Below are 20,545 nucleotides of genomic sequence, written 5' to 3'. Positions count from 1 at the left end.
GCTTCACTTGAAGTGTCTAGATCAGTGTTTCTCAACCTTGGCAACTTTAAGATGTGTGGACTTCAGCTCCCAGAATTCCCCAGCCAGCATGGGCTCTCTGGGCTCTCACAATCCACAGAACTATAAACTGATCCAACAAGCTAGATTGCCCTATATGCTAACCCACAAAAACAACCTAACCAACATTAAAAACTAATTGTTGTGAGAATGCAGCCACTAGGTTTTTTTTTACTCATCTGGCTAAGCGGGGTGTGTGAATCTGACCAGCATTTATTAGGGTACAGCAGCTGCTCCCTGCCTTCTATTCATTCAGAGAGCCTGAAAGAATCCAGCTAATTAGTTCTTAAATTGCTTTTGTTCTTCTTCTCCAAGGCAGATCTCTCTCTCTCTCTCTTTCCTGTGACATTTACTCAGCCCAGACAAACACGTTGAAATTTTGACACCTGAGCAAGTGGCAAGATTTTCTCTATTCTGGAAGCAGGCCTTCAGTTACTTTCTGCATGTGCGTGTGCAAGTGTGTGTGTGTGTCTGTCATACACACATGAATGCACACACACACACACACACACAAATGCATATCCATTCTACCTTTATGCCTCCTCTTCCGTTTTTTTCCCATCCAAGGGAAAATTTTAGCAGGGACCTATTTGTTAAACACCATACCGAGAAATGCCACATCATCAACGTCATCAACGTCATCATTATTATTACCATCATCATTGTTAATAAAGACATTATTGTTATTTTCTCCAGCAGCAGCTTTAGTATCATCTTCTTTAATTAAAAGAGTGCCAATCTTTGATTTTAGGCTAAGGCTGATGTTTCTCAAAAATTCTATGGATTGTGCCTCTATTTAGCTGGAAAGCAATTATTTTGGTGTTGTAAAAAATATTTCCTTTAACTAAGGAAATAAGGGGAAGAGGTGAAGGGCCTCTTTATTGTGGGGATTAGGGTCCAAGTGATGATGTCTTCCCTTCCCTTCCCTTCCCTTCCCTTCCCTTCCCTTCCCTTTCCTTCCCCTCCCCTTCCCCTTCCCCTTCCCCTTCCTCTTCCCCTTCCTTCTTTCCCTCCCTCCCTTCCTTCTTCTCTTCTTCCCTTCCTCCTCCCTTCCTCTTCCCCTTCCCCTTCCTTCATCCCTTTCCTTCCCCTTCTTTCTCTCCCCCCCTCCCTCCCTCCCTCCCTCCCTCCCTCCCTCCCTTCCTCCTCCCTTCCTCTTCCCCTTCACCTTCCTTCTTTCTCTCCCTCCCTCCCTGCCTCCCTCCCTCCCTTCCTCTCTTCTTCCCTTCCTCCCTCCTTCCCTTCCCCTTCCTTCTTTCCTTTCCTTCCCCTTCTTTCTCTCCCTCCCTCCCTTCCCCTTCCTTCTTTCCCTCACTCCCTTCCCCTTCCTTCTTTCCCTCACTCCCTTCCTTCTTCTCTTCTTCCCTTCCTCCTCCCTTCCTCTTCCCCTTCCCCTTCCTTCTTTCCTTTCCTTCCCCTTCTTTCTCTCCCTCCCTCCCTTCCTTCCTCTCTTCTTCCTCCCCACTTCCCTTCCCTTCCCCTCCCCCTTCCCCTTCACTGTTGGCTTCCAGACATTATTTTAAAAATCTTTTCTTCCAGCAGTGGACTTTGAAAAAAATATCCTGCTTGCCAAGGTTACATTATCTGCTGCCTTGAAAATGTCGACATTGTTAGATTCTGAGACAAATGATCTCGGGAAGGAGGGTAGCCCTTCTGGAAGGCATAGCCCTAAGACCCAGGGGTGGCCTCCAACTGGGATGGCTTTTAAAGGGGATCAGAGAAATTCAGGCAAGGCAGGTCTGTCAAGGCCTGTGGGTCTTAAGACTCAAGTTTCAGTCCAGGGTGGAAGCAGCATCGGCTCCAAAGGCCATTTGCAGGGGATCAGTGGTTGTGAAGGGGTCGGTCTCCTTCCCCTGCTTGGGGAAGACCCTAGAGGCATCTGGCTGCCTTGTGAAAAACAAAATGGCAGATTAAGATGGGCCCGGGCCTGATCCAGCAGTTATTCTTATGCTCTTCGGAGGAATACAATGCAATAAATGCTGGAATTGTTAATTAAGTTCTAGGCAGCTGTGGCTTAATAGAGGATGAGCACAGCCTTGGAAGGTTTTTCCACCCTCGGCGATCATTCTAGCAAATGAATGAATAGATAACAGAGGCTGCAAGATTTAGTACGGTTGCAGCACATGTAAATAAAGTTAAGTTGCAGGGAAAGAGTAGTGGAAGAATGGGATGCTTTCACTTCCTGCTTGCAAGTTTACTGTTCGATGGTTGTTTTATAGTTACTGGTTTTACTGTTGTTGCAAGCTGCCCAGAGCTGCTTAAGATGGGCAGCCATATAAATATTATAAATAAATAAAATACAATAAAATACAATACAATAAAATAAAGTACCCCAGAAGCTTCTGCTTGGCTGCTGTGAGAGCAAAATGTTGGATTAATATGGCTCTTGGCCGGATCCAGCATGCTTGTTTTGGGATTCTTAGGTTTTTACACAAGTAAAAAAGGAGCAGAGCTTTGATCATTCAGCGGCGGCCGCCATCTTGACTTTTTGGTCCCCCTACCCTTGTGTTCAACTATTTCTATGTCACGTCTGGCCCCCTCTAGATGCGCTGTACTACTGTTTGGAATTCTAGAAGTGGAAATCCAAAATTTCTGCAAGCAGCAGAGGTTTCAGATTGTTGCCTTTTAATCCTATCTGTATGTCGCAGTCCATTAGGAAGATCATGATGATGAGGCAGCATTGCAATATCTGCAAGAAATTCCACTTGCCTGCAAGCAAGAACTGGTGGGAGAAAAATAGAAAAAGTAATAGGAAATGAAGAAGCTCAAGTGCTCTGGGACTTTAGAATACCAGCTGACAAGCACCTGCCACAAAACACCCCGGACTTAACAACTATTGGTAAGAAAGACAAAAATGTCTGGATAGTAGACATCACAGTCCCTGGAGACAGCAGAATAGAAAATGGAGAAAATCACAAAATATAAAGACCTGCAAATAGAAGTAGAACGACTGTGGCAAAAGAAAGCAAAGGTAGTCCCAATAATAATAGGCGACTTGGGTGCGATTCCAAAACATCTGGAGCACCACTTGAACACCATCAGCGTTGACAAAATCACCATCAGTCAATTGCAAAAGGCAGCTTTGCTTGGAACAGCTTCCATCCTGCGATGATACCTTTAGTATTATTAAACAACAACATCTGCCTATCCCAGGTCCTTGGGAAGGACTCAATAGGTGGACAAAAATGCCAGATCCAGTCTAAACATCTGGCTGACTGTGCGATCAACCATAATAACACAATAATAATAATAATTCTGCATTTCTTTCCTCTGATTTAAGCACCTATGCCCACTCCCATTCATAGAACACATACTTTCAACTTTCCCCTTACCGTGTCGCCCCCCGAAGCGAAGGAGATAGATTGCATGTGGTGATTCGCGATGATCTATGGTGGAAACAGACAAATAGAAATGGAAGGAAAGGATGGATCAGCTTTGTGAGGAAGAAGGGAAAAGGCCAGCAGAGAGGTTTACCCATCAGTCAGCGACTGGATCGATCAATATTGCTTGTGAGAGGAAGGCCGAACTGATCCATCTGAGCATACAGGCCTTTGGGGAAAAGACTTGTGGCCTGCGCTTTCAAGACATGAGAAGCATCGTAATGGGTAACATTCTGGAAAATGCTGGCCAATTAGCCAACCCATCATATCCAAGAGGCTCTGATCAAGCAGAGCCCTGTCCAGGCTGTACATACCAAAGAAGGCAGCTTTAGTCGCTGGAATGGTGGATGATAAACAAAATATGCTTTGCCAAAGACAAAAAGGAAAAAGACAGTGCAGTTTTGCACCATAGCCACCTGGTGGTGAATTTAAAAAAAAACAAAAACCCTACCATTTTCAACAAGTATATAAAATAGCTCATTTGCTGGTGAGGAATTCAGTTATTAAAGGAGCTATATGGGTGCCCTTCTTACTTTTAGCATTTGTTTTCCTCTTAAATCTTTAAAGTGACTCAAACTGGATAGCCCCGGATATCAAGCACTGTCAAGACATTTTGCCTCCCTAGATGGAACAATGCCAGGCAATCAGTGGAGTTACGTTTTGAACAGTAGCCCTCCAGATGTGGCTCCCAGCTGCACAAGCCAGATTTGGCTCTTAAACCTAACCCTAAACCCTAACTTTTTTGCAGTGGCCGCAAAAAAGCCAATACAAGGGAAGGGTTTCCATGATTAAGCACAGTTTATCCCCATTAATATGATCCCCATAGGAGGAGAGCCGCGTTAGTCCAGGGTAGCAAAAAAAATCTGAAGGTATCTTGTGGCCCTTTCCCAACTAAGAAATTTATTTGTTCATACGTTTTGATTAAAATTTGTTCGTCGGAACAGGTGCTACCAGACTGATTTTTTTATTGAGCCCTGGTTGCCCAGGGTCATCTCCATAACTAATTTAGGAAGTATTACCCTCATTCCCACTTGGCCTTTTTTGCCCTTCGTGATAGCACCAACTTCCAGTGAGATCCATCATTGGCTGGGATCACACATAGGGTCAATCCAAGAATCTTACCCTAACCTGGCAACATTTGCCCCTGTTTTATGTTTCTGTGGATTCCTAATCTCAGTGAAATGTCTTTTGAAGTGGAGATGTTCATGTTTGCCTTCTTCCAACACAAACCTGAAGGAGAAACCAGATGGTAGACGGAAGAGCTCAAATAGAGGATGGAGGCCTTACCTGTCGGGTGGTAGGGATCATAAGGTTCAATCCATCGATGGAAATGTTGGCAGCTATGCTAATTCCAGCAAATCGGAGGTTGCTCTTGCCGAGAATTGAAAACAGAGTTTTGTTTGGAGCCTGGGAAGAAAGAATCAGCGATCAACCAATCTATGAAAGCTCTTGAACGTTTATCAGCTGAGCAGAAGTCAAGGATTGGTGGCAACAACAGAAGAAGTTCTATGTGTAGGTAACCCTTCTGCAGATACCTTGAGGCAGCCTCCCCAGAATTCTCCAGCCAACATGTTTTCAAAACTCCATCACTTAAGAAGAACCCAGCAGAAAGTCAGAATCAACTCCTGATGGTACAAGCAATTGGACAGTGGAACCAACGTCCCAGAGAGGAGGTGGATTCCTCTTCATCTCCACCTATCTTCAAGTGGAGATAGGGCAGCTGCCTGTTAGGGATGCAGGGATTCCAGCACTGAGCAGAGGGCTAAACTCCATGGTCTCAAGGGCCTCTTCCAGCTCAAGGTGTTTATAATGCCATGAATTTCAGTCCCAACAGATCTGATTGAGTAAGGCTGATATAAATTCCAAACAAAGGGAAGAAAGACTTCGGCAACACGTAACACTATTTTTGTATGGCCCAAGTTTATCTACAGGATCTTTCCCTGTCCTGGCCTCTCCAGATGTGTTGGGTCACAGCTGCAGTCTGGGAATTAATGTCTGGAGGTATATGGCTGGGGAAGTGTCATGCGCTGCCTCCCTCTGAATAATGCTCAGACACTGGTTCTGTGGAACAGGCTCTGGTTTATTCACAGCGCAGTTACAGCGTCGGAAGAAAAAAGCTGAGAGTGACAGGAGCGCGCCGGTGCGGGGTTTAAATACCCCGCGCCGGTCAGCGCCCCCTCACTCGCGGTTACGTCACCCCCCTTTGTCCAACACGTTGCCCTGCCGGTAGGTGAGGGGTTGCGAGGCCCCGCTGGCGCTCCGGGATCGCCCATCATCGGTTTCCCTATTCCTCCGGTGATTGCTGTCAGCTGGGCGATCTCCGTTGCGTTAGCGCTAACAGCTTGGGTGTGCCTCGCGATCCGTTTAGCCATTGTCTCTTGTCCTTCCGTCTTTGTGAGTTGATGGCTGCTTATCTTGAGCCCCTTCCCCTGTTTCCTTGCTATTGTCATGTGTGCCATTGCGCTGATGTCTTCAGCTCAACGGCACTCATGACAGGAAGGCCTGCCAGAGGTTGAACCTTCCCTAGGCAAAGTCTGCTCCCTTCACTGATCTACAACATTTCTACCCACACAGTCATAAATGTATGATCCTTCTGTGAGCTTCTGTGGACTTCAGTATCTCTTACTGAATCAGACCTTTGACCTGCTGTTCCAAGATTGTCCATACCGGCTAGGAGCAGCTCTGCAGAATCCCAGAGGTGAATCATTTTCCATACTACCTGATCCCACTAACTGGAGATAGTGAAGATACCAGAAATTGATCCTGGGATCTCTTGCAAACAAAGAATTATGGTTTTCTCAAAACCTGGGGAAGAGGAGGCTGTTTGAAAACCAAAGTGAGCTTGGGATATCTGCACATTCCTCCATTATCAGGAAAATGGTCAGCTAGCTCTCCTGCCCATCACAGACTGGTTAGCAAGAAAGCTCTACCCTAACAACTCAGAGATCAGTTGGATTCTAACAGCATCTAGTCACTGAGATTTCTGGTAGCCTAATCCCTTTTCTCTCACAGTAAATCTGATTATTATAAAGTCTTTGTGAGAATGTTGTTTTCTGTTACCAAAAGCATGACACAAAGCTACAGCAGCTCCTCATAGGTTGCATTCCCACAACATGCTTATGCGGGTCTGGTAAAAATCTAAGAGATGTAGTTGCTCAACATTCTAAACTTGGTTTTTCTGGGGTGGGGAGGTTAGCTTGTTGAGCAAACTCAACCCATTTTGTTGATGGTTCCCTTGTTGAGAGAATCTTGGAAATGGGATTAATTCAGTAATTGGGTTAAGCGTGCTGTCTGAATGAAACCTGTTAGTTGGACGGGATACTTGGCAGTCAAATCCAACTCCAGAAAAGAGGAGCCTATTATTTCCAGGATGTTTTCTAGTGTGTAAGAGGCTGGACAAGAGCCAGTTTGGTGTAATGGTTAAGGCACCAGTTGGAAACTAGGAAACCTTCTCTTTGGAAATGCTGGGAAAGGTGGAAGGAAAGACAAGAAGAGAACCAGCAGCAAGGTAGATGGACTCAGTTACACTGGCGATGAGGGCACCATCAGAAGACCTGATAAACCAGGTTAGGGACAGATCATCATGGAAAAAATCTATGTGGTTGCTAAGAGGTGACACCAACTTGATGGCACATAATCAATCAATCAGTCAATCTTTACAATACTTAGGGCATAGCAGTTTACAGGATTGCTTCCTCCTGTCTCCTTCACCTCACATTTGTAGATTTAGCTGAGTCACACCATGAAGTTGCTTCAGTTAAGACAAATCCAACTTTCTCCATGATGGGAGGCCCATATTAATCTGTGACCTTGAGGCTGAAGCAAGCATCCTTCTTATTATATTTAGGAGGGGGGTCCATATAGATTTATTTTTCCATTCCCTTGTAATGCCATTATTATTATTATTATTATTATTTTGCATTTTTGTATTTTTTAAATCTATTTTTCAATACATACATCCTTACGGGAACTTTGTTGAGCTGTTAAGGGAGTGGGTAGAAATGATTAATTGATTTTAATGTCACACTCTTCTTACCATCAGGTAGGGTTATTTATTTTTTCCCTCACATTCAACTAGATCTACTTTCCTATAATGTAAATTCTTTTCTTTTCTTTTCTTTTTTTTGTTCTCAGCTCTCTAGGATGACAGAGACTAGATTGTGGATTTCTAGTGCCACCATTCAGTGGCATTAGTCCCTTGTTCTGTTTGCTCATCTCAAGACCCCTTTAATAACATTTTCAGGCACTTAGAATTGTTTAACTAGAATTATTTATTCTGTGGCAGAAATACATCTATTTCTCTGTATGCAGAAAATTTTGTTTCATAGCTTGTAAGATTCAGCAAAAGTCAATGAGCTAATGTCAAAATATGGGTCATCTGAATGCCCTATTGTCTACCTTATGTGCTTTATTATTAAGAGAGTGTGAGAAAGAGAATCAAGATTGCCCCATCTTGATTTTCTTTAGTATAAGAGGGGGGAGAAAGAAACACTGTCAGGCTTGTGAAGACCTGTCAGGCTCCTTGACCTGGCCTACTTCAAAGGGTTCACATTGTCCTTTTTTCAATAGTACACATATCTAATCTCTCTTCAAGGGCTTCATTTCCAGTCCTTTATCATCTTCATTGCTCTTCTTATTCCTGTTTACCTGAATTGTTCTCAAAACATGATGCCCAGATCTGGATGCAATACAGGTAGTCCTTGTTAAGCAACCACACCTGGGACCGGCAACTCAGTCAACAAGCAAAGAGGTTGCAAAGTGAGACCGTGACTGTGCTTATGTTCTTCCTTCAGCTTTCCTTTGCTTTACAGAAGGTTGTAAATGTGAGGATTGGTTGCAAAGTTACCTTTTCATCACCATCGTAACTATGAATGATCACTAAACGAGGATGACCTGAACTCAAAGCAAGCTGAATAAAGTGGAATTATTATTTCCAAATAGTTGAAAATTAGACTTTTGTTAATCTTAATACATAGCCAAAACTGCATGGCTATCAGCCCTCCAACGTACAGTGAGTGGAAACAGACACTGCAAGCATTATGGGAATTCATTGTTGTAGAGTACTAGACAATACGCCGGGTCATCATTTCAGAGATATTTCCTTACCAGTTCCCTCAATGCTGTCAACAATGGCAGAGCTTCTAATGTACTGGAAAAGTTCTTAAAAATTCAGGGAGAGATGTATCTGCCTTCAAAATAGCCAGTGTTGAACTGTATAGCCCAGTCAAACATCAGGAGTTGACCACAGGAAATGTTTTATGGTTTCATATTATGTCATAAGATGCTTTATGGTAATTTTTATATCATAAAACGTTTTATAAAATCTACCAAATTTCTATTCTCACGGGAGTCATGGATCCCAGATTTTGGATGCATTCTGTAAGTTAGCCCATTTGAGATACCTTGGTTCAAAACCTTTTGCTCTACGATGCACTGTTTCACCCTGCTGGAGGTTACAAAGTATCAAACAGACACAAGGCTTTTGGTAGTATATTGATAATAACAGAATAATAAGAGAATCTTGAAAGCCTAGCAGAGTTTCCCTCCGTGCCTTCCTTTACCAAACAGAATCAAAGCAGGGTTATTTCGAGTTTCTTTTTCACACTCCTTCCTTTCCCAGAATGGAGCTTTTGTTTATTTTCTCTAATCTGTCCTCCTAACAAATTTTGCATTCTTTTATCAAGATTATCTCTGCCCTCCTCTACAATGGCTACGTCTTTGTAAATCACCCAGACAGAAGCATCCAGGAGTGGGGGGGTGAGGGGGAGTGTAGATGATGAAAGCAATGTTGCATCATCGTGATACCAGCTCAACGCCTTTTGAACATAAATCGTAATGCCCATATGAAAGGGCTGGAGCCTGCAGCATGACCTAACGTTGCTTTCATCATTTTGACAAAAATCTGAGATCCTACTGACCCCCTGCATCGGGAGCTAAGTTCAATTTCAAGGCAACATTCACCTTCATATAACTTTTTCACCTACAACACTCGGCACTAGGAGGAGGGGGGCAGCCCTGTTTTCTTTTAATCTTAATCTTTTAATCTTAAACCTTTTTTTTAACCTTAAACAATAGTTTAAATAAAGGGATTAAGGGCAATAACTGTCCATCTTAACTGATGAATCAGTTAACAGATCAATTTTAAATTATATTTCCCTGGAGTGCCGCCTTTTGAAATATACTAGACCACCAAAGTGTTGGAACAGAGTTAGGTACCCAAGGTACCCTGCCACTCCTAATTAGAAGAGAAAATGTTATTCAATTGTATCCTTTTCTTCTCTGGCATGCAGAAAAACACAGCACGGGACCAGGCTATTTGCGGAACTGCCTCTCCCCGAGGGTATCTGCCTGCCCTGCTGGGTCGGATAGGGTGGGCACGCTCCAGGTCCCTCCCCTGAAACACTGCCATCTAGTGGGACCTCAGAAAGGGGCCTTTTCCATGGCTGCCCCTACCTTGTGGAACAACCCCACCGCCCCAGTGATCTGGCAGCCCCCCCCGGCTCCTTACCCAGGCACCGGATAGAGTGGTAGAGCCTTCAGGGGGTTGCCAGGGCACCCTGGGACACTGATTGAGGTGCCAGATTTTTTCTATTTGTTGCATAGTTTTTATGGTTTTTGTAGTTTTATTGCTGTTGTGAGATGCCCAGAGTTGTTTCAAGATGGGCATCCATACAAATCTTTTAAATAAAATAAAAGTGCATACACTTTGAAAATGAAAAGGCTTGAGGTTGGCTTTCAGGCTTGGTCTCCCTGTTGAAAATACAGGTAGTCCTCAACTTACGACCGTTCGTTTAACGATGGTCCAAAGTTACAACAGCCTTAGAATGGGTGCTTTAGAGCCTATAAAGCACTTCCAAGAGTCACAAAATGTCGCACCCCTCTCCCGTGGTCACATGATTACATTTTGGGCACTTGGCAACCAGCTCACATTTACTGTATGACTGGTTGAAGATTCCCGCATTCACATGATCACATTTTGCCACATTGTCTTTTTCCAGCAAAAAACACCCATTGGGGAAGCTGGATTTGCTTAACAACTGTGGTGATTCGCTTAACGACCACCATAAAAAATGGTCGTAAAATCGGGTCCAGTCACATGGTGACTCAACTTACAACCGCAACTACTTACGATGGAAATTCTGGTCCAGCTGTGGTCGTAAGTCGAGGGCTACCTGTAATTCACCTTTAAGTGATCAACTTGGTTCTCGTGGACCGATCTGTTGAAGCTGTGATTTTCAACCTAGTTATCAGACTGCATTTAGGCATTCTAGGGCCACAAAATGGGTTGTGACAGCTATTCCTACCCTGCCCGGTTGGTCTTCCTTACCTGAGATACTTACCGGATTTCACTGGAAATAAAACTTGCTTGCCGCTGGATTGTCATCTTGATTTATTCATTTGATGTATTTCTCACCTTTTCTCCAGGAGCTCACAGCACTGGGCTTATTATTCCCTCCTCTAATTTTATCACCACCACAACAAATCTTTTGTCATCTTAAATGGTTGTAACAGTTGGCTTTACTGTACTCTACTTCAAGAGTACTTCTAATAAAAAACAGGCTAAAGAGAGGGAGAGGGAGGGAGAAGATGGATGGATAAATGGACAGAAATAGATAAGAGAGAGACAGAGAGAACAGGAGAACAGACAGATGATAGAAGGGAAGGGAAGGGAAGGGAAGGGAAGGGAAGGGAAGGGAAGGGAAGGGAAGGGAAGGGAAGGGAAGGGAAGGGAAGGGAAGGGAAGGGAAGGGGGTAAATGGATGAGGAAGGGAAGAGGAGGGAGGTACAGTATGGTTAAGTATGGACTTAACCATGAGACCTTACAGTTAGTCCTCACTTAACAACCATTTGTTTAGTGATGGTTCAGACTTACAACAGTGCTGAAAAAACTGACTTACAACTGGTTCTCACACTTATGACCATTGCAACGTCCCCATGACCATGTGATCATGATTTGAGTGCTTGGCAACCAGTTCTCATTTATGACCGTCACAGCGTCCTATGGTCACATGATCACCATTTTCAACCTTCCCAGCTGGCTTCTGGCAAGCAAAATCAATGGGGAACTGCATGATTTGCTTGAAGACCATGCAATTCGCTTAACACCCACAGCGATTCGCTAAACAACCACCGCAAAAAAAGGTCATAAAATCGGGTCAGATTTGTTTAATGACCACTTCGCTTAGAACTGAACTGAAATTCTGGTCTCAATTGTGGTTGTTAAGCGAGGACTACCTGTACTTCTAAATAGACACCCATTCAAATGAGTGGGAGTTCTAATCCAAGACATCTGGAGGACAATTGGTTGGGAAGGAACTATAAGGTAGAGATTACAATGGGGAACGAACTTCTTCCATCAGAGAAAGTCTAGGAAACGAAGTTTCAGCTGGCCCAAATTCTTCCAATATTGTTTTGCAGTAACTTTCCAGTGCAGTATTTGGTTAATGTACACATGTGTATTGGGGAGGTCAAGACAAACTCACCTTTTTCTTCCAGTTCCCTCTGACTCCTGGGACTGTCTCATACAGTCGGTTGATGGCTTCCCTGCAGCAAAGATAATTTCAGGATTGATATTAATTGCAGGGGGAAAAAAATTTTAGCCAGAAGTTGCCTTAGCTAGTTTTAGTCGTCTAGCCCAGGCTTGTGTTCCCTCGCTTGGGGAATGACCTATTTTGCAAATTACTCAAATTGAGTAATTACTCAAAAAGATCAGGGTTCCACATCATACTAAGCCACCAAAACTAATCTAAACAGAGCCTGGAGACCCCATTTTTCTTTCCCCGCACCCTTTTTGAATCTCCCAGAGCAACCCATGTCAATGGATCCAATTTTGAATCAATTGGGGGAAATTGGGGGGCTTCCTGGGGTTCAAGAGGTGAAATGAATACTGTCCTAAAGCTTATAAGATGGTTTACCTCTTAAAGCTTTCCCACCCACTCCCAATGGCCTCCATGTTGGTCCCTCCCACCTATGATGTCATTATTTCATCTGCCACACCCCCTATAACCCTTAATAAAAAAGATGGGCTGTGCCCTAATCACAGGAAGGTTCCCCTTCCTGATCTAACATTGTGCACCTTGACAGGCAGATGTTCTGCAGTTGCTCGACAGAAGAGGCTCACCTGTGACTCCAGAATGAGACAGCAGCTCTCCTGGTTCTCTAACAAATAAAATATCTCCCATAATTTGGTAACTGACCCTTATGACAATAAAGCTAGCAAGAAATAGCTGGTCATTCAGCTAGAGCAACTGGATCTCCCCTATAGAAAATTCTAATCTAGTGGCCAACTAGAATTTTCCAGTGCAGGTGTGATAGCCCCAGTTAAGTACTACTTCCCAAAAGATGCTGCTCAGTATCAGTTACTGGGATGCAGTAGCAAAAGGACAGCACTGTTTTCAAGTCTGTTTTAGGAAAGCATCTACTTAGCTACTATTAGAACAGTCTTAGATCAAATGGAGTCTTAATCTGATCCAGTAAACCTATTCTTTTTACATTCTTAGTCTTCTAACTGGATAGTCCTTGGGGGTCCTTCTCTTTGCAAAACAGTTTATACCACTTGGTAATCCTTCCCTTAAGTCTAATTCCAGTTTCCAGGCTTCATGGATCCAGATAAAGAACTGATTGAAAGAGGATTATCCAAAGCTGCAATATACTGCATGAGCTAAGTCCTTATAGCCTGATATTGCCCCCTCTGCTTGGTCATGATTCTCCAAAAAGTAAGGCAGAAAGGGATTTCTGCTACTGGAGGGCTTTTTAACAGCAGCTGCCAGAAGTTGAAACTGCTGCCTCCTGCGTGGAAAGTGGATATTTAGGACTACAGAAAGCAGGCTTATACCAAATCAGATCATGTGTCTATCTAGCTTAGTACTGTTCCCACTGATTTGTAGCAGCCTCCCACCTAGGACTTTAGGCTGATATATTTTTCTGGGATTTTCTAGGCACCACACTTAACTGCTACCACTGAGCAATAACCTGTTTTGTTTTTGTTCAGGAGGCTCTCAGAGTCATCAAACTGAGCAAGAAAACAAGCAGCTGACCATGCTGCGAAGGGTGGGCTCTGCTGGGAAGCAGAGTGAAATTTTCAGAAATGGCACCAACTCCCAGAATTCCCCAGGAAGCATACTTTAAGATGCGTGGACCTCAACTCCCAGAATTCCCCAGCCAGCATACTTTAAGATGCGTGGACCTCAACTCCCAGAATTCCCCAGCCAGCATACTTTAAGATGCGTGGACCTCAACTCCCAGAATTCTGGGAGTTGAAGTCCACACATCTAAAAGTTGCCAAGGTTGAAAAATGCTAGATTAGATTATCCTCACAGTCCCTTCTACCTCCATCATGTTATTATGCTATGATCTTCTGTCCATTCCTCTCCACATCTGCTTTCTTCAAAGCCTAAACAGTACTGAGATGGATCAGGGCAGCCTCAAGTAACTGGAATTCTACACATCAAAATAAAATATTTGAATATTTTAAGAAAAGGGCTGGATACTATTTTCAGCCAGTAGACCCATGCTTTGGGGATGGTTAGTTGGGGGCTGAAGCCCAAAATGAATGGAGCTCCACATTCTCTCTTTTACAATTCTCCTTCTCCTTCCTTGTTTAGTTCATGCCATCACATTTCCATCTTTCTTTTGCTCTCTACTTACCCACCCCCATAATCAAACAGGCCAGTCTCTATATATAGACTTTGACTGCTTAAATTGTCCTTCCCTGGTTTTAAGCACTCCCCTGCATTATTTTGCTGGCAACCTTAAAACACTGTCATCAGGTGAAGTCACTGATATTATTGATCACTGATAGGGAAACTGGGAAGGCTTTCCTTCCCTAAAACCTCTTAGTGGGTTGAAGCCTGAGACAAGAGTACAGGTAGTCCTCGATTTATGACCGTTCACTTAGTGACTGTTCGAAGTTACGACAGCACTGAAAAGGTGACTTGCAGCTGGTCCTCGCACTTATGACATCACAGCATCCCTGCAGTCACATAATCAGAATGCAGGTGTGTGGCAACCAGCGTGTATTTATGATGGTTGCAGCATCCCGGGGTCACGTGATCACAATTTGCAACCTTCCCAGCCAGCTTCCGACAAGCAAAGTCAATGGGGGAAGCCAGATTCACTTAATGACCACATGATTTACTTAACAGCCATAGTCATTCACTTAACAGCCATGGCAAAAAAGGCTGTACAATTGGGTGTGACTCACTTAATGACCGCCTTGCTTAGCGGCAGAAATTCCCATCCCAGTTGTGGTCATAAGCCGAGGACTACCCCTAGAACATACATTTCATAGTGGCTTCCCTAAAATAAGTCTCCTACTCCTCCACATAGCTCTTCCACAAAATCAGGAAGAGAGAAGGAAAATAGATATAAATCCCATCTACATACCACTTAAAAGATGCAACAAAAGTCAAAGATTGTAATGGCATGTGGGAGCTTGGGAGTCAGGAGGAAGAGCCGCAGGCTAGACCACCATCGTGCAAAAGGTATCTCAGCCACAGAAGGAAAAGGGGCGTGGGAAGCGTCTCAGGAGGGACTGTCCCTAGTTTCCTGGAAAGTAAAGGCGAGGGAGGGGGAAGTGCTTTCAAGCTTGCAAGATTCTGTTACTGTAACCTTCCATTAAAGGTAGTGTTAGTACTCATGGCTGGTGCTTCTTGTCTGGACTACCTCGAAGGGCTGGCAAAGATGGAAACAAACACCTCAGATCACATCCTCCCTAGCAGCCAACACCAAGAGAGGCAGGAAGCTGCACCAGACAAACCATCAGGGGGGAGACAATACCCTAATTAAGGAACTATCAAAGAAGAAACCACACTCCAACCAAGACTGGCAGAGCAATATGTAAACAATCAGCAGTTTTACTTCCCCGTGCATGGATTATGTTGCCTAGCCTGATAATGGAACGTCTGCAGAAAAACAGCCAAGTTCAGAGAACCTCAAGAACCCGTCAGTTCAACCCTGAGCTACATATATTATCTCCTATTGGAAGAAACAATCAAGGCTGGTAGGACAAGCTACCACGTCTAAGCAGCCAGCAAACTCTATTCCCTCATATGCTAATGAAGTTACCTAACCTGGTAGCAAAACATCTGCAGGAAGTGAGCAAGATCAGAGAACACCAAGAACCCAGGGCAGAAAGAAAAAGATAGGCAAGCGGGTACCTACTTGGTGACTTGTGTCCGGGTGTTAAAATCCAAAGATCTCATTGATCGCAGGATCTCAATGCAGCCCATATACTGGGGAAACAAAGAAGATACAAGATAAACCCACAGGCATTAATTTTGTTGGAACAGCCAACGTGGTCCCACATTTCCCCACGTACATCCGGTGATCTTTGGAGGATGACCTGCTTAAAATGTCTGTCACGTTCCCCGATCAAATGTTAACATAACAAGTGATCGGCATCATGTCCATCTTGAAGAAATCCAGAAACCCGTGTCAGCAGACTGCGAGTCGCCAGAAGGGAGGGGGAGCAAGATTGCTGTGTGAATTATGTTGTTTGGGTTAGGTGCTCTTCGCCCAAGGTCAGCGGGCAGAAACCATTCAGGCCATCTGCTGGCAGTAGGGAGGGGGCATACCGATGCGGGGAGTTTAGGGGGGGGAATTAGAGGCTTGTGATTTTAAACTGTAGAACGCATGGGAAATTTCATTCGCAACTTTTGCTTTGCATCAGACACTTCGCTTCATTAAACAGTTTATCTAGCAAACACTTGTGAACTGTCATTGAGTGAATGCTCAAGTGAATGATCACAATGTCCCCTTTCTGAACAAAGTGGGTTTTCCAGGAACAAACTTCTCCAACATGGTATCCTCCAGGGTTTTTTTTGCAGTGATAATTCCCAGAAATCCCAGCTTCAGCCACACTGGCTAGGGAATTTTAGGAGTTGCAATCTCAACCCAATTGGAGACGGTTGCTATGAACAATCCTGGTAATTTATCACTTGTAGAGTTGGCTTCTGAGATGTAGAGATCTGTTTGAAGGACTGGTCTCAAACTGGGACCTCTGTCCTTTAATACATTACTTCCAACACCCTCAATGTTCTAAAACAGACTTTTCAAAATGGCACCTCCAGATATATCAGAATTCCCAGAATTCCAGCTCAATTGTTTTTTGCTAGGGTGGAATTCTGGGAATTACAGTTCCAATACATGTGCAGTGCAAGATTGGGAAAAACAGGTTTAGCCTTCAAGCATCTAGTTCAACATTTCTCAAACCTGGCCACTTTAAAACATGTGGACCAACTCCCAGAATTCCCCAGCCGGCATTGCAGTCCACATGTCTTAAAGTGGTCAAGTTTGAGAAACACTGATCTAGTTCAGTTCCATTGCATGGCCCAAGGATGCACTCTAGGATGGAATCCTGGCTTAAATGCAGTCAGCTAAAGGTCAGCAGATCTTGCCAACCAATGGAGAGGCATGACATCTGAAGGAGTTTAACTGATCTTGCCAACCAATAAAAATAAAAATCTTTCTTTTCAATTGTCAGTCATAATGGGTAGATGTAGCCCAAGCCTCAAGCTGGTCCAGCATTTTTGCATTGAGGCTTGATCCCTGGCTTCCTCAATTAAATTTCAGCTCTACATAGGTCTCCAGTGTGACTACATGTTATGTCCCCCTTCCACAATTCAGGAGCTGTCACGTGGAAGTTTTAAAACTGTTTTGAAATTCATGGCAAACAAGGCCCTACAAATCAGCAGGGCTTGTTTTCCCAATATTGTGATTTGCTTTACTTTGTATTCCATTGTTTTACAGAATTTATTCATCATATATCTATCCTGCTTGATCCCAGTCAAACCAGCCTGCGGTGGCTAACAATATAAATCAATGTAAACATCATTAGTGAAATCCTAAGACTTCCTAAAAAGCATGAAAACATCATAACAATTACAAGCAACAGCAATAAACGGCCGCAAAGTTTAGAACTACCATTATAAAATATCTGTCATGTTCACTGTTTCAATGTGCACTGTACATCGTAACGTTTCCCATGCCATGGCGCTGACGCGCGTTTCTGTTTGGGAGGGAGCTGCTGTGAAACCTTGTACCATGCTCTGTATCTGAATTCATTTCAATGGAGTGTGTTTGGGTTATGTGCTCTGCTCAAGGACGTTTCCCGCGGACCATCAGAAGCCGTTGGGAGCATCTGGGATTGTGAACTTGGGAAGATTCTACGGGGGGAGGGATCTCATTTGCACCGAGGGTTTTTAGTTTGCATTTGGCGCGCTTTTATCATTCTCAGCTTTCTCTGTGATTCTGCATACTGTTCTTTAATAAATCAGATATCTTTGAATTCCTGCTCATGAGTCTGAGAGCGTTTTAGAATAGGCAATCATTACATAAAGCTGAAAATCACCAAAGTTGTACTGTTAGCTCCTACCAAGATTAGTTTCTTGTGAGGGAAAATAGTTAACAATGGCCGAGTCCAAGCTCATGACCGGGGGACTTGAGGAGACGGCTAGCTTGATGCCTGAGTTGACGGTCAAGAGCGGAGAACTGAGCCTCACCCCAGAACCTTCAGATTTCCGGCAGGATTCGAGCTCCAGCCCTGAAGTGGAGGAATCTGACGATGGGGGAGAACCAGAGCAACCGGCACCCAGCAAATCGCCCGCAGAGTTGATCACCTGGGATGAAATGGGAGAACCCCAGCCAGGGACATCCCAGGCGTCCTGGAAGTATCAGTTCCCACCAACCCCAGACGTAGAATCTACCACGGTATCAACAGAGAGACAGCCTAACACGCGAGGGAGGGAGGAATCTCAAACCCCTGAAAGGCTAAGAGTGGTGGAGGCCAAAATAGAATCGATGGAGTACATGATAAGAAACCTGCCTCTGTCATTGGGGGGGCAGGGGAGGCGCGGAGGAGATCCCAGCTTCATGCAACCATCCCCCATCCTCCCACCCAGACCGCCAGCGGAGCGGGGCCAGAGACGGCTCCGGGATGAATCTCCACCCCGCAGAGCTTGACCACCAGTGTCCCCACCCCGAAGAGGGAGAACTACTGTAACCTGGGGCCCAACCACTCAAGCCGCCGCCGATTCTGCTCCAACAGGAGTGGGGGTGAAAGACTTTTCTGTCAAGTTTGATGGGGATCCAACCAAGTTATCTTTCTTCCTAACCAATGCTAAAAGTTACATTAGGCAGTTTGGAGCATACTTCCCTTCCAAAGACGCTAAGATAACTGCCATTGCCACCAAGTTGAAGGGTCAAGCGGCTGACTGGTATGTTCAATTAAGTGAGGCTGACTCCCCTGAACTTGAGTATTTTGAGGACTTCATGTGGGCGTTAAAGCTGCATTTTGAGAATCCTCTGGCCAAGGCAAGAGCTAAGAAGGCGCTGAAGGATCTTACCCAGGGCCAGCTGTCTGTAGCTGATTACGCCCTGGAGTTTAAGGCTTTAGCTGTGAAAATCCCTGACTGGTCTCAGTCAACCTTAATAGAACGGTTTAAAGAGGGACTCGACTGGGATGTCCTACGGTGGGCGTTGTGTAGAGACAACCCAGAGTCATTGTACGAATGGATATGTCTGGCCGGCAAGGCTGAGCACACCCAGCATACCTTCATGCAAACCAGACGACCTGAAAAACCACCAGCCACCATGAGGGGACCCCGAAGTGCTGCAACTGCTGCCCGGCCAGGCTATAGAGCCTGGGAAGAGGAGAGAGATCAGCGCTATGCGAGGGGTCAGTGTCTCCGATGGGGAAAGGAAGGGCATCGAGCAGCTGATTGCCCAAAAGCCAAGGCTGGAGATCGAGCAGGCAAGCTGCCAGCCAAATCGCCCCCCCCCCTCGCAGCAGATGACAGCAGCCAAGGGCGCAGCTGATGCTGAGGAAGTATTCTACTTCCCGGGAGAGGCTGAAGATGACTCTAAGGAGCCGGCGGGAAATGCCAGCCACCTGCCATGAAGAGCGCCTGTGGGCAGGTGGAGGAGGATGGGCGCGAGGATGCTATGGTGAGTGCTGACTGTCCCACTTTAGCAGTAAAAGTGAAATTGGGCTCCCACACAAAGACTACAGAAGTCTGGGCTTTAGTTGACTCTGGGTGTTCCAGGTGTCTAATTCACCCTGATCTGGTTGCTGCTTTGGACCTGCCTAGCTTCCCCCTCCAGCAGCCTTTGATCTTCACACAGTTGGATGGTTCAACGGGGGGGGGGGGGCGGCAACCCATTTCACTGGAACTGTCGCAATGCAAATGGGCAGCCACCGTGAGACGTTAAAATTCATAGTAGCACCTGTTGGCAATCCCTTGGTAATTCTGGGGATCCCCTGGTTGACCTATCGAAGCCCATATATAAACTGGGAACACAGAACTGTGACTTTTAAAGATGGGTTTTACCAAGCTCCTACAGCGGAGAGAGCTTCACGTGCGGGGGTTGGAAGGGCTGCAATCGCCACGCTGCGCCCTAGCTTGGCACATTTAGAAGGCTTGCCCGATCGATACCAAGACTTTGCAGACGTTTTTGGGGAAATGGAAGCAGATCAGCTACCCCCCCCCATTGGAAAACTGACTGTGCAATAGAGTTGGTTCCCAACGCTCAATTGCCCAAGCCAAAAATTTATCCAATGACTCAGAAGGAGCTTGAGGCATTACGGGACTTTATTGACAAAAATCTGTCAAGGGGGTTTATTGAACCTGCAAATTCCCCAGTTGGGGCCCCTGTGCTATTCCGGGAAAAGAAAGATGGCACACTTCGACTCTGTATGGACTATCGGGGGTTAAATTCCATCTCAATTTTCAACAAGTACCCTCTTCCGCTCATGAAGGACATGTTAGCTCACTTGTCTAAGGGCAAGATTTTCTCCAAGCTCGATCTTCGTGAAGCCTATTTCCTCATCTGCATACGAGCTGGAAATGAATGGAAAACCACTTTTAATTGCCCACTGGGTTCATTTCAGTACAAAGTCCTCCCTTTTGGGTTGGCAGGGGTGCCCGGAGTCTTCATGCAATTGATTAATGAAGTATTACATGATCATTTGTTTAAAGGGGTCCTGGTTTATTTAGATGATGTTCTCATTTACACTGAAACCGAGGAGGAACACGAACGCCTCCTCAAACAGGTGTTAAGCAAGCTTAGAGATGCCAAACTCTATGCCAAACTTTCCAAATGTGAGTTTC

General features: G+C 44.9%; 1 protein-coding gene across 1 annotated transcript in view; it reads right to left on the bottom strand.

Annotated features, from left to right (window-relative positions):
* Window positions 1-20,545, bottom strand: part of SHC2 (SHC adaptor protein 2) — a 51,749-nt gene that overhangs the window by 18,753 nt on the left and 12,451 nt on the right. Inside the window, exons 3-6 of the mRNA XM_063294290.1 lie at window positions 15,600-15,670; window positions 11,921-11,981; window positions 4,725-4,844; window positions 3,390-3,443 (exon numbers count right to left, since the gene is read on the bottom strand). Of these exons, the coding sequence (XP_063150360.1) occupies window positions 3,390-3,443; window positions 4,725-4,844; window positions 11,921-11,981; window positions 15,600-15,670 (306 nt within the window). The remainder of the gene's footprint in view (window positions 1-3,389; window positions 3,444-4,724; window positions 4,845-11,920; window positions 11,982-15,599; window positions 15,671-20,545) is intronic.

This window comes from Candoia aspera, chromosome 1, assembly GCF_035149785.1.
Source record: "Candoia aspera isolate rCanAsp1 chromosome 1, rCanAsp1.hap2, whole genome shotgun sequence".
Classification (NCBI taxonomy): Eukaryota; Metazoa; Chordata; class Lepidosauria; order Squamata; family Boidae; genus Candoia; species Candoia aspera.
The sequence above is the reverse complement of the archived record's forward strand: the minus strand, read 5'-3'. Positions and strand labels throughout refer to the sequence as shown.